General features: G+C 34.4%; 1 protein-coding gene across 3 annotated transcripts in view; it reads right to left on the minus strand.

Moving 5' to 3' along the window:
* Positions 1–1291: 1291 nt before the first annotated feature.
* LOC115234191 (hemicentin-1) overlaps positions 1292–15225 on the minus strand; it is a 191105-nt gene continuing 177171 nt past the window's right edge. For 2 of the 3 annotated variants that reach the window (XM_029805011.1, XM_029805010.1), the window contains 3 exons: positions 13679–14272; positions 9048–9913; positions 5707–5841 (listed from right to left, as the gene is read on the minus strand). In XM_029805011.1, the coding sequence (XP_029660871.1) occupies positions 9050–9913; positions 13679–14272 (1458 nt within the window). In that variant the 3' untranslated portion in view covers positions 5707–5841; positions 9048–9049. Of the gene's footprint in view, positions 5842–9047; positions 9914–13678; positions 14273–15225 lie in introns of all 3 variants that reach the window. The other variant, XM_029805012.1, reaches the window with a different exon arrangement.

The following is a 15225-nucleotide window of genomic DNA, read 5'->3' on the forward strand; positions in this document are numbered from 1 at the left end:
GGAAAGAGAGAAAATTACGAAAATACCGCGATATTAACTTTTTGTTGGAAAAAACATACGGTCTTCTAGAAAAAATCTACGGAATATATTTTTATTTCATGCATGAGAGACAAGCTACTAAATTGAACTTTATGCATTGTGCAAAGGGGGGAGGGAAAGGGATTCAGTCAATATCGCTTTTGCGTCTCATGGGTTCAAAAGGAGTGCATGTACGTAACACGCGATACATTTTCCATTGTCGTGAGAATTTCTACACGTTAGAATTTTCTGGCATTGGAAAACTCAATATAGCACATTCAATACGGTAATTCGGATATGAAACTGCGAACCATCATTCAGATTCGGTTAATGGCGAAAGAGATAACAAAATTCATTCGCGGCGCCTCTTTCACGTTTAAATTTAGATTTTTTTCATGTACCATTGGAATAAATATTTGGACAACTTCTCAGAAGATGTAATCAAGCTCAAGATTTTGACGTGGATTATGTAGATATGATTTGCTTTGAAGTAATAATTACTCAAGACAATTGAAATACACAATTTGTATTGAGAAAAATATGACATCCTTATATTAAATTAAAATTAGAATTTTTGTTTTTATAAAACATATATCATAAAAAATATTTATATATTCATTTTATTATATATTCATAATGTGATTACATATGATTGAATGATTTTTTCTCTTCACTCCCCTTTATTTGAAATTCTGGATAATTTAATACAAAAAAATAATAATCAGGTTTTATAAGAACAACAAAATATATCATAAACGTCGCGAGATGATAGATTAGCTTGAGAAAAAGTGAGAGAAACGTTCGAATCAATATACGATACAGCAGTAAAATGTAGACGAGCTTTTGTTAGACGTGAGCTAGAACCCTGGAGAGATTCGTACAACGAGCCAGATCGATATTTTCCATCTCTGTCACTATTGTAAAAAGAATTTGAAATAGTCAAGAGAAATAATACTTGGGCCCAGGACTTCTAAGATTTCTCGGAAATACAGGTCGGGCTCTATCTACCTTGCCTTTTGGACCAATTTTCTCCTTTGCCATCTCTAGCTATCATCCTCTTCTTCTCTGAAGCTTTCTCTTTCTCCTTTCTTCTTCTCTCATCTCGCTCATTACATATTTATTATATTGGGGGAGGGTATATAATTATTATCTAATATTGGTATTATAATTATTATAAAATAAGTACTAATGAAAGAATTTTTTTGATTGCAATTTTTTTTTTTTTGAGTAACTTCGTTGAACTTCTGGGATATTAAAAGGTGAATATAATGCGTTGTATACAACAGAATTTTATTGGACGTTATACGTTAACAATAAAGGCGACGCAAATGTAATCCTCTTAATATTACATAAATCTAGAGTTTATTACAAAATTAAACATCTCTAATGTGTTATCCTTTTCTTCATTAATCTTTCCAAATCTTTTAAATGCACTGCTTTATTATTTTAGCATTCTGCATACAGTGGTGTGTATCAAAAAGAAATGGCTGAAATCCGAAAAAAATCGTCACGTATATTTTCAATGTAAAAATATGTAATTCGTGCTCCTTGCTTCCTGTGTATATAACGGGGTATTTTACGTACGTCTAATACATTTTTTTTCCAAGAATTTTAATATCGTTATTTATACTTTTCACTTTGCACATCTCTTGTCAAATTATATAGTTCAACAAAAAATAACTTTTTTTTATGAAATACAAGAACAAGACTAGTTACTTTGCATAGTTTTTTAAATATGGTTCTGATTTATAAATTATTTTATCACGTCGATTTTGAAAAATTTGCATTTAAAGTTGCAAAAAATTTCTCCATAAGTTTTTGCATGTTTATATAAATTTACGCAAAAATTCAAACATTCCAATTCACAATTTTTCCGTAATATTTAACCATGAATTATGAATCATAGTCAAATTCCTCTTGAAAACATAAAGTTTAATGACATACTTTTGATTGCAATAAAACTTTTTCAACATGTCACATATCTATGTGATAAAATACATGAATATAACTCTTCTTTTGCAACTTTAAAATGCAAATTTCTCAAAGTTATGATATGATCGAGCAATTTGGAAACCGAAATCGTATTCAACGTCATGTCAAAAAAAACTGTGGAAAATGACTAGTATTCTTCCAATGTTTTTTTTTTTTTTTTTTGTTAAACAGTATTATCTCTTATTTGTCTTCGACGGGGATCTGTGTAAATATGTTACAAATGATCGACCACTATTATTGTGGAATTTAGGAAAATGATCATCTGGAACTTCATAAATGTTCCGTTAAATCTATACACATACTCTAACGCTTATTCGACTTTTATTATATGCGGTTTTACAGTTCTTGAACGCTTGGGATCACGATTCGCAATACTAATCGGTATCAACGTATGTATACAATGCGCTTTACAAACTATTCAATTCACCGAGCAACAGTTCATAGAGAGATGTCTCGAATATAAAAAGTGGTGAAAAATCGCTTTACACTCTCCTAGCATAAGTTATACACATATACGTCCATACAAGTTTAATTGCATATGTTAGATGGCTAGTTTCGAATAGGTGTATAAGTATGTCGTCATCGGCCGCACGCGTTTCGCGACTCTTAAATTAGTTTCAGACACTTTCTTTATGCTCTTTTATAGAGGGGGACTATTTTTATACATTTTACATTAACAAGATTGTGTGGAATATCTCGTGGAATTTACGAAAGCGTAGGATATATTAATTGACTAACAATTAATAATTCTGACCACAAAACCAACAAATAATTGTAAATATTGGAGAATTTAAATAATCATGTTAACCACAAAATTCCGGCGGGCAATGTGTTCCGATAAAGGGGATCAAATCGATACCATGATTACGAGAGCGGCCTTTTATAAGAGTGGCAGTATTATATGTACCAATATGTATATAATCGATTAAATTAAATGAGATTTTATTTTTCATAAATTGTGTGCAACCGTCACATAATATTTACATATTCGCAATGACGATAATAAACCATTAAATAATTAAATGCTGAATGAATATTTTATATGGTAATTGCATATCGAATTGCATATGAAAGAAATATCCTCATGTTCCATCACTTCATTCAAGTAATTTTCATACAATTTAAAAAACCTAATTGTCTCCGATGCAGTTACGTTTCGTCCGATTCATCCCATATTGCTGCAAAATACACACTCATCTCATACTTTAGAATTAGTCTTAATATTTTCAATGTAAGAGCAATAAAACATTGGGAAAGTATGCCTTTTTGTCAGATGGAACGATAGGATGGCAAACATATTTTTATATCTGTTTAAAAAAGAAAATGATTATCTTTTCAGTATTTGTTCGAAAAAATTGGGAGCCATTCGATCGTGCATGTACATTTTTAATAAGTGTAGAAACACATGATGTATAGAAAATTTCTCACATATGTGTTCGCATACATATTTCTTGATAAATTTAAAATAAATTTTTTCACAATGAAAGTTTGATGGATACTCACCTTTTTCATATTATTACAAATTTTGATAGTAAAAAAGTTCGAATTTTGAAATCTTGTTAAGATTGATTAACTTAAACTGAATTGTATTTTGGTAGAATTGTAATCTGAAAATCCTTGCAAAGTTTGATGTTAAATATCGAAGAGATGTAAAAAAGAAATTGTGCTAAATCAAATTTCCGCGATAAAATCGGCTTTAAATTGGTCAAAGAATTCGTAAATGAAAAAGGGTTCTCTGAGGTTCCTAGAGAAATCTGCGGCACCCGATATGTATATCAATGAACGGTGAATCTCGGAGACAAAACGACACGATTGAATCGTACGCGGAATACGCGCGTGCGGTAAAAAAAGCACAATTTAATAGAGGAAATGCTGAAACGAATGAAAAAAATATGATAAGCAAATCACATGGAAGTTCGAGTTTCGTTCTGTCTAATCTAACGTGCTTACGATATATAAACGATACAAATAATCATTAATCGCAATGATATAGGCGTTATCGAATCCCGTTACAACTTGTAATTTTATTACAGTGTATTATCGGGAGAGAACGTGTGCCTAATATACGCATTATTTTCGTGTAACTTACGCGTGTGTAAAATACTCGAACATTTCACAAATGATCGGCGATCGGTTGGTTTCTCAAACCAACACGGTGAAAGATATTATCGTAACTAATCACCCACGATCGATGAGAATGGTATTAATTAACGGTTGTAAAGATATATTATTTACAAGATCATGATTTTTCATCACTGAATTATGTCCGCGATCAGATGATGGCATTCGATTTATAATCGATCTGTGCACAAACAACACATAGCTTATTCTTGTAACTTACAAATTTACAAACGCATGTAGGAAGATATCTGGGAGTATTATATCAACAAAATTATATACTCCAACGCTTATTAATAATTATATGTATAACAATAATATAATAATATGGAACGGAGATAGATGGGGATTAATCATATTTGGCTGCGATATGTCTCATTTTTCTTTTTTTTTCTTTTTTCTTAATTCATTATTTAACAAGATTTTATTTATCGCCATGGCTCGCGCGTTATTCCAATAATTTGATCCCAGAACACATGTCGATAGTTTATATAAATATATATCGTATCAATAATATTTCGTATAAAGGTATTTATAAATTTACAATTACATCGCAATTTTTTTGCTTTTATTCCTTTTTGTTTTAATTTTTGCTGCATATTTTACCGAGTTCGACTGGCCGGTGCGAGAAAGAATGAGAACGAACAATTTACCGATCTTTGCTTCAAATGTTCGAACGTGTGTAAACAAAGTGAGCTAATTCCATCCGAGAAAGTCTTCAATTTTGCAATACAGATGTAACATATAAAATGATAGAAAGTAGCGTAACATAAATAACATCGGATTTCATACACGTACAAAGAGAATATATTAAATGTACATTTATCTTGTACAGACTGTTCTGGACGTTCCTGTGGAACCAACGGGACATTGTGTAAACGTACTTACAGATATGCTATTGTGCATCTTAATTACCCGTAACACGAGAGATTTATGGCTCTTTGGATGCGAAACAAACCCTGTTACATTTGTCTTAACGATATGCAGAGACTTTTAATGGGGCCATCCATTTCGCGAGTGGCAAAATTCAAAATTCGTTAAATAAGATACGAATAAAAGTTAAATAAAATGCAAGCATTATTTTTTATTTTTATTTCGTGCAATTTTATCCACGAAATTTTCGAGAGTGAAGTTATATTATTCCCGAAATAAACGTTATTCCAACTTTTTGGGTTTTCAAATATAAGCGCACATTCAATAAACGATTGTGTTTCGATAGAAAAAAAATTTCTTTTATATGTATGTGCAGCAATCATGTTCGTGTGAACAAACGCATTACGCGGCGCAGAGTCGTAATTATAACTCGTTAAATTCTCTCTTCATGAGAATATATCGCAATCCTATAAATTTATTATGGCAACGCGCACCTCATAAAAATCGAATTTAGCGAGTAACTATCGATATATATATATATATATCTCGCTTACAAAACATTGTATCTTATCATTGCATCTCCCCAAAGCTAGAGTAGGCTGAATTATTATTAAATCAACGAAAAAAGTGAAAGGATTAAAGCAGTTCCTCGTTATCGTCCGAAGCACCGTACATTTGCGGTCTCCTACTCAAAAGTCGCTGCTGCTGTTGAGCTTGTTGTTGCTGCTGCTGCTGTTGCTTTTGGAGGAGCGCGATACTGGCGGCTTTATAATTAATCGGCCCGTACGATCTGTAATCCACGTCCGCATAATCGAGATCCGAGAATTCCGGCTTGAAGGGCTGCATAAAACAGAAAAACGTGACGAATATCTCGGGACGAAAAAGTGGTCTATTTTTTCCAGACAATACAAATTTCTGGAAGACGTGTTCTGGCTTTTCAAATGCTTTTCCTATACATTTCGATTTATCTATATTATCAGAAGACAAATAAAGTTTTTTGTGTATAAAATATATAAAATTAAACATATTTTTTACTTGCAAGTAATTTTCATTAATATATTGTATTACGTTTGTTGCTATATTTGAGAGATTAGCGCTTTTAATTATATTTTTAAATTGTATAAAAAATATTTTTTATATCTGATTATTTTAGAAAGACATTTTATAAAATTTTGATAAAATTAGGAGGGATTATTTAAACGTCTCTTTAATCTTTGTATTGTTTGGATTCCAATCGTGCTACGCGGACGATTACGCACACAATAGTCTCTACTGGACTGTTGGCAAAGTTTTGTAACAGACCTGCTGTGCAAGCGTTCGACAAATGATCTGGTGTACCATTTCGGGTGTTAAAGCTTTCTCGTTCGTGATCGATGTCTGTCAATTAGACAACGACGTGTCTAGGGTGAATACATGAGTTCGACAGAGGTCTCATTGAAGGGCTGAGAGATTTACGCAAACAGAGGCGATTGACCATTAAACCATCTAATCGATGATCCGTTTGCAATCCCTCAGCTCGTCAATTATTAAGATTAAATATAGCCGTGATGATTGTTATCATGCTGCACATGCTGGACACTCCACAAATATTAAACTAATATGCGTGATTCAGGATTGAGAGGATTGTGCCGTTTTAATTATTACATTTTAATTGATTCGAAGCTTTTACTGTTGCACGCAGCAAGAGCAACGATTATAATAAATTTGTAATCAATTGTGGTTTCATCATTTGCGTAAAATATGAATATTGATGAAAAATGAATGGCCATTGTTTCGCGATTAACGTAAAATTTTGCGATATTATGCGACATAGAAGCCGTAATCCCGATATTTCAAAATTATTTTAACAGATATTCTCGTAATTTTTTCAAACAAGTCTCTCTCTCTCTCTTTCTCTCTATAGATAATAAAATACGAATTGTGTACACGCTTCTATAACGGGACAGAAAAAATTTTATAATGTACAAGGCTACATGCAAGCGAGAAAAGAGTTTAAAGAGAATCGAAAAAAGTTTGCTGGACAACAGCGCAATGAATGAACAATTGTAATCCCGTAAGAGATTGAATCGTTGCAAGTCCGTGAACGAGCAAAGCGAGTTCGAGTTCTGTATCCCTCGCGAATGGACGACATCCCGTATTTATGGTGGTACACTCGATTTACGTTATGCGTGTAAGCGGCGTGATATACTCCGTACAATGTACCTACAGGACGCTTGTCGGACGCCAAATTGTCCTAGTAAATGTACGTATCGCTCTTTGTCAGCTGACCCTCCTACGAACAAACATTGAGAGATATACAATTGATATGGTACGCATGCAGCAATTCCTTCGATCGTTCGTTGAGTCTCTTGTATCATACGCTAGGCAGGATACACTCGCGAGAGATACGTAGACATGCAAGATGCTACATACATACACAGCGACTGAGAATTGTCTTGACGATTTAATTCGATTCAATCGCGATCGAAAGCGGCGCAATATTACTTGGCAATTTGTTCGAAGAAATCAGAGAAGCATCAATAATTTTTTTCACGAAAAGCGAAGATCAGGCGGCATTAACTATTACAAACGATCTCACGATCAGTATCGTCCTGTATTTCATCAATTTCTCAAGACTTCGAGATGACGGATAATCTCTATTGTACTTCTTTTCGTGTGTACGCCATTTTTTATTGCAAAAAGTTTTTGGCGATCCGACAATATTTATAAAAATCTGCAGAGATAAATTTTATATTTGAAAATATAATCATATACTAATGTGTGTTTATTATATATATAATGTTCAAAAATTTGACAGTTTTAAATGCGATAAATACCAGCTCGCTATTATTGATCTAGTTTCTCGAGATATCCCGTTATACACTACATTGGCTACCTATAGGTGTTAAGTTGGATAATTCACTCTGTTACGTAAACCTCACATATGTTGCGTATCTATTATGATGTTTGCACATAGTTTGTTTTATTAATTTTGCACGGTAGGGATGTTCAAACAGATAACATTGACTTTTTTTGCGTGTCGTGTCTATCCGTTATTTTTTTTTATTCGTTTCACGGAACTTTACAGATGCGTACACAAAACTGTTTCCTTTTGGCGGATTGGATATTTTTGGATTGAATTTTAAATATTGAAAATATATTCCCGTGCCTGTCTCTCGATTGGTTATAGGATGAGTGGTCTGTCCGCGTGTCGCGTGCAGTAATGTTTTATATCGCTCGACATTACCGATTTTTTTTTTTAAACATAAAAGTTTATTGCAATATTGATTTACAGCACGCGGTTTATCAAAGAGCAATCGCGGAAATAGTGCCAGAGAGAGAATTCAAAAATGATATCGAATAAAAATTTATATGTAACTTTGTGTCGACGTTTTTGTTTTGAAACATTGAACCACGTTGCGCGTGTCGTCGAATATAATAGTGTATTTTTTTCTCGAAAAGAGTGTTCAGAGCTGAAGAATATTCTAATATTAATGTTATATGATTATTATCTAGCTATCAATGAGAGAGACATTATAATATAAAATTACGCTACATGGAAAAGAATACGCAATTTTTCCACAATATCAGAATTATCTTCTTACAATCTTGTTGAAGCTCGATCAAAATAGATATGCTGCCGTAATTAATGTTGTTAATTAAAAAGTGCAAGAAGAGAAAAAAAATATTTATAAAATCGTTCCTGAAAATCGAACAAACACAAATAAAGTAACGGTAAAGCTAAAGATTATACAAGGCGAAAACACAAGATTAGCATTAGAAAGAAACATAGAGTAAGCAAAATAGAAGAAAATGAAAGAGATATATTAATTTGCCCTACCTTTGAACACGACGTACGTAGAGAACATCTTAAAGAATGTGTTCGACACGCGTGGGTGCTTTACCTCTAAAGACGTAGCAGTGCCTCGGAGTCTTAAAACACACAAATTGCCACGGCAAATTCTCCTCGGAAAAAGTGCGTATCACCCGCGTCGTGCGTTCCCCGCAGATAGATAGGAAGGGAAGCCGTTGCGTCGCAGCAGCTGGGCTGCTGCAGGGCCACTAACCTTTAGACATCGATCTCCTGACCGACATCCCGGAAGTGAAGCTCGGCGTACTGCATTATCGTGGGCGCGGAGGGTGCACGGATATCGCCGACGTTGCCCGTCGATAGCCTCGTCTTCGATATTTTGCTGCGATTTTTCGCGTCGTCCACGTCCGTTGGAAATTGCGACGTATTATTGGCGGCGGAACGATTCGATTGGCGATCCCACGACGGTGGCTGCTGCTGCTGCTGCTGCTGCTGCTGACGCGTCACCGCCGAGTTCGGTCGGTGATAGTCGGTGGAACACTCCGCGTCCATTTCGTCCTCGTAGTAATGCGGATACGAGATCTTATACATCGCCTCGGACGCGCCCAGATCCGGGATCTGGTGAAAGCTGGTCTCGCAGTCAGGGGGCGAGACGCCGTTGAAAGTAGCATCGTTACGTCGCGATGGAGGGTCCCCTCTCTGTCGGCTCTGCTTCGACTTGTTCCGCTCGCCGGACGTTCGCTCGTGCTTCCGGTACTTCCGATTACGCTCGTTTCGCCGATTCGTTGACGCGTGTCGACGCGACGACGACTGTCTCGCGTCGTGATTGCCGTAATTTTGCTGCTGCTGCTGCTGCTGCTGTTGCTCTTCATCCCGATGCACCGCGGGCAAGTGATTGCCGGTCGTGGCGGCCTCGTGATGCACCAGGGTGGACGGCCGACTGTTGTTAGTGTGGACGAGGGAGGTTTGCAGGGGACTAACTATCGAGGGATGGTAGAGGTTGCGCGTTAGTGGCAGTGTTAGTTGATTCGAACTGTTGCTCGGTAAGGGGTAGCTGTACTGCTGCATCTCCTGCCGATGCTGCTGCTGGTAGTGTTCTTTGTAGTTGTATAGGCTGTCGGTCTGCAACAGGCACGGTTAGTAGTTGGGACCAGGCGAAACGGGGATGCGAGCGGTTAACGCGATGTAGATTTGAGAAAAGTGTGCGTGAACAAATCGGACGGCTGAGACATTATGTCGATTTTCCAATTTTAGAAGGAGGATCCATTTATGAATATATATAATGATTTTTCATGTTGTGAGACACGTAAATTTTTTGAATATTGCTTTCAATATGAATATATATGTACAAATTTATAATTATAGTTATATATTTATAATCATAATTATAGTATATTTATAGTTATAATATATTATTGATTTTTTTTTAATCGAAAAGAGAGAGGTTGAAATCAGTAGGTATACGGGATTTCACAATTTGATGTGCAAACACTCGCGATTGATTCACATACAATTCTTATTATATTATTGGAACGATAGACCGTAAAAACGAGCACTTTATATAGCTTCATTGTACTCTATATAATTCTATGTTCTCAAATCTTATTGATCTGAGACAAATATTATCAGGCCATTTAGGTTGTTGCTGCTACTCTCTTAAATTGAATCAGTAAAAATGTTACTGATTAAAGCGGTAACACAAAATTTCACTGACGGTCAGGGAGTATTTCACTGAACTTCAATGAAAACATTCGCTCTTTGCTCCTCCGTCCTATGTTTTAGTAAAATTTCATCGAAAAATCAATAATAAATCATACATGTATTTACAAACTGCAGCTTTTAAAGCTTTTTCTATTTAATTTTAATTGTTAATTTTTGGAAGAAGCTTTCATATATACGTATTTGAAATAAAAAATATATATATATATATAACTAGTATTCAAATTCAAAATTATATACATACAACATTATATACATATTACCATTTCTATTTTTAAAATGTGATAAACTCACAAAAAATGAACAGAACTCTTGGTTAAAAGGACTTACACATATTTCTTTAATAAAATATATTACTATAAATTTTCATATATATAATATTACAATATATTATACATAAAATGCATTAAAAAATATTATTGATTGAAACAGCTACTACCACTAGACTTCTTTTTGTGAGATTTTACTGCTATTCTTATTATTGAGATCATTAGTATATTTATTCACTGCTTTTCCGATAACACACTGATTCCATTTAAGAGAATATAATATATTAAATATATCTTTAAATATAAAAACATATTATATTTGAATAATGTTTACATTTTAAGACACATAAAGGATTTACATCAATTTTCTTTTACAATTGTCCGCTGACGGTGTTCATTGCCGTACCTATATCTGATATAACGACATCACATAAAATGTGCAAGGATTTATGCTATTGATCGACAAGTGAGGAAAGATATTTCTATTTTTGTCGTTGACGAAAATAAAAGAACAAACATACGGTGGAAAAAAAATGACGATTGCAAAAAAAAAAAAAGACCTTCGAAATAATATCTCAGATACGTCCATGTTTCGAAACAATAAAGAGCTCGAGTCATTGGTTAAGCGTGTGTGACAGTGAAAACTTACTTGACACGCGGCCAACATGCACAAGGGCGGTCGCTACATAGATGCCCGGATCCAGCTTAGCAGGGAAAATATGATTTCCGATTATAACTCGGCTTCCAGCAACTCTACCTCCTACTTGCTCGAGAAGCTGCTGTTTTATATCTATTACGAACACGTAAATCGTACACATGCAGTAGGCGCGAGATGCTAATGTTACTCGGTGCTTATAAGGAAACGGAGATTGACCTCTTGCTCGCTGGACATTGCCGCTTGTATAACTTTCGTGATTACATACAGTTTGATAAAAAAAATTACAAAATTCTCCGGTACGAGAATCGATTTCATGACGCGATGATGTTCGTAAAGTCATAGCGGATGATCTATAGCTTCTATGAAAAAATCGCTATATAAATACGATGATGAATGTCATTAAGGAACTTTTAGATCTAACGATAAGTGATATCAGGAGCCATTCGAAGCACTATACATGCTTATTACTGCTATTACTACTACGATAATACAAATAGATCTATTCCAAGGAATGCTTTCTATCACAGACTAGCTTAATTACTATCATAGCAAATTAAAATCGGTAATGCAACAAATGGTTATATACAGGGTGTCCCCAATTTAAATGTCAAAACTTTAGGAGCGTGTAGGGGACCGATAAACTAAGACAAAAAGTCCTTTAGAGATTTGCTCGTTTTTGCTTCGTTTTGAAGAAAAACGCAAAAAATGAAACAAATAATTTTCACCAAAAAACTGAAAACAACACTAAAATTATTAGATTTATCAAAAAGTACTATAAAATAAAAATTGTAGAACATGGAATTAAGAAAAGAGAGTGAGTTAAAATCCACCTGAGGTAAAATTAGATTAGAAACAAAATTTCGCGTTGTAGCGTATTTATCTACAATCCTCTAATTTTACCTCAGGAGGATTTTAACTTACTCTCTTTTCTTAATTCCATGTTCTACAGTTTTTATTTTATAATACTTTTAGATAAATCTAATAATTTTAGTGTTGTTTAAGTTTTTTGGTGAAAATTATTTGTTTCATTTTTTGCGATTTTCTTCAAAACGAAGCAAAAACGAGCAAATCTCTAAAGGACTTTTTGTCTTAGTTTATCGGTCCCCTATACGCTCCTAAAGTTTTGACATTTAAATTGGGGACACCATGTATAATACAAAGTATCTACAGGTTTCTTTTTAATAACACAAAATTATTTTATTCACATAAAATTATTTATAAAGACTATTAAAATCATAAAAGATATGTAAAAAAAATAAAAAGAATTGTATTTCAAATTTTTCCAAAAAACGAGTAAGTAGTTTAAATAAACTAATATCCTTTTAAAGAGAACTAATTATATAATATATTGACTATCAATGTTTTACATTCAATTGTTCCACTTCTGTGTAGTTGACGTGACTTCTACTCGAATTTCATCATGTTCTATTTATAATTAATGTAAGTTATTATTCATTGTAATGAAATGTTTGGTTTCATTGTTTCAATTTACATATTAATAACAAATATTTGGTAAAATAGTGATTTAACTATGAGAAAAGTTTATGGTTTACATACCATTAATAACTACTCGATAATTACTCGACCAATCTTATGTAACAAAGACTAGTATAAATTATATCAACAGTTTAATATACCTCGGGACACATAAAAGATTTACATTTTAGACAAAACTGATTTCAACAATAATTTCTTATAATCACAATATATATTCTTTTTAATTATTTTATTCTCTAAATAAATTCTGATATACAGTCGTTGTTTCGTGACTTCAAAAAGCATTGTGCTTTGCTGTTGAAATATTTGATGAAAAAACAGCATTCTCTGAAAGAGTCTTGTATATATAAAAATAAAAAGCTTCCGGAAATATTAAATCCAATACACACATCTCTCATGTATATATGTGTGTATAAGTATTTTCTGTTCAATTTTATCAACTACATGCCGGTACACTTCAAATATTTTTGTCTGTAAAAGCGTAAACCGCGAAAAAATATTTATTTAACGATATCTAAAATTTAGTAACTTTCATAGTTGGAATATATGTCTTAAAATTATAACATAAAAATCACGGTAATGATTACGACATTTTTACATCCGTTGTCATTCTCGACAATACAAGTCGATCGCGACAGAATTGATGGAGAGGCGGCTCCCGAAAAGCTCGCTCGCGACAATGTCCGCGAGCAACGTCATCAGATGCGGGGATTTCTTATCATAGATTATGAATAGTTGACAAACCTTAAGCTTAGGCAACGAAGCGTTTCTCGGCGGAAAAACGGGAAGAGGGACATTTTGGTAAGTGTGTTTGGACGGGTCGATCTTCCTGGACGTCCTCGGCGCTGGTATCGGCGGCGTCGTCGGTGACGATGGTATCGGCGTCGACGGCGCCGATCGGCTCATCAGGTTGATCGATCCCTGGCTTAAGGTCAGGGACGGCGTGTCCTCCATCGATCGGACAATCGTCGCGATCGTGGCTGTGCTATCGCTTCTGTGCGGACACGTTTTATAGATCGGTATCGCGTACAGCTCGTACTTCTTGCGGATGTTCTCGTGCCGGCGGCACAGCCGCAGGGAGTAAAATTGCTGCGAGTGTTTCTGCTTGCGTCGTCGCGGCTTCAGAGTGTTGTACTTGAGCACCGGCGAATTGCCCCTGGGCACGTTGTAAACGTTGTAGTGGGGCCCCAGGTGGCTCATGGTTGATTCGTAGCCGGAACTACCGTCACAGAGGCTGACAGCTCTGCTGGGTGGCCGCGAGGAGCACGGCGAGGTCGTGAAGGAATGATGCAACGTGCCATGCAAAGCCGAAACTCGGGCAAACTTAGGAGTAACCAACTAAAACAAAACGCAGCCAGCGGCCATTCGCATACACAACATCCTTCGGCTCGATTTCGGTTCGTTTTGCTGATTAACGCTCGATTATCCGATAACGTCGATGACGGGGATTCGAGGCTAATGACGTTTCGCGATGACTTGATTAGCGCGCGAAGTCTCGGCTTCGTAGATTGGCCGAAACGGTACTTCCTCGCCGTAGGACATAAGTAGGCAATCTATGTTAATCTCTGAGTTGCTATTGGCATTTTGGACGACTATCACTGATATAGTTATGTCGCTTCCTTGTGATGATTACGGTCAAGTTAATTTAACGTTATGTGCTTGATAACGACGTTTCGAGGATGTAACAATATTATACGGTATGATAGATATATCGATTGACGTAGACATTTAAAACTATTAAAAAGATATTTATATAAAATAAAATTATATTAGAAATAATTATTATATATAATAATTTTATAAAATTATTATATAACATAATTTTTTTTATTGCTAATATAATTTTATTTTATGATAATTTCTCCAATAGTTTTAAATGTCTAATCGATATCTATTATACAGCGTAATATTGTTACATCGCGAATATTACATCCTTGAAACGTCGTTATCGAGCGCATAATACTAGATTAATTTGGTCGTAATCATCACGAAAATAGAAGCGACATAACTATATTAGTGATAGCCGCCCAAAATGAAAATTATTCCTAAAAATAATTTTCTCTAATTTTTACTATTGGTATAATAATTACACCTAAAAATAATTTTCTACGATCTCTATTATGTGAGAAATAACTACAGTGAATTATCACGAATTATTAAATTATAATCAAACAAAAAAATAGAACATTATAATTGTATTTTGTTGAAGTTTATTCGATAAAAATTTCAAATTTAAATAACGCTTTGTCGATGAAAAAAAAAAAATCAAATGACTAAAATTTCTTCGATAA

This window comes from Formica exsecta, unplaced genomic scaffold (assembly GCF_003651465.1).
Source record: "Formica exsecta isolate Colony F162 unplaced genomic scaffold, ASM365146v1 scaffold196, whole genome shotgun sequence".
NCBI classification, from domain to species: Eukaryota; Metazoa; Arthropoda; class Insecta; order Hymenoptera; family Formicidae; genus Formica; species Formica exsecta.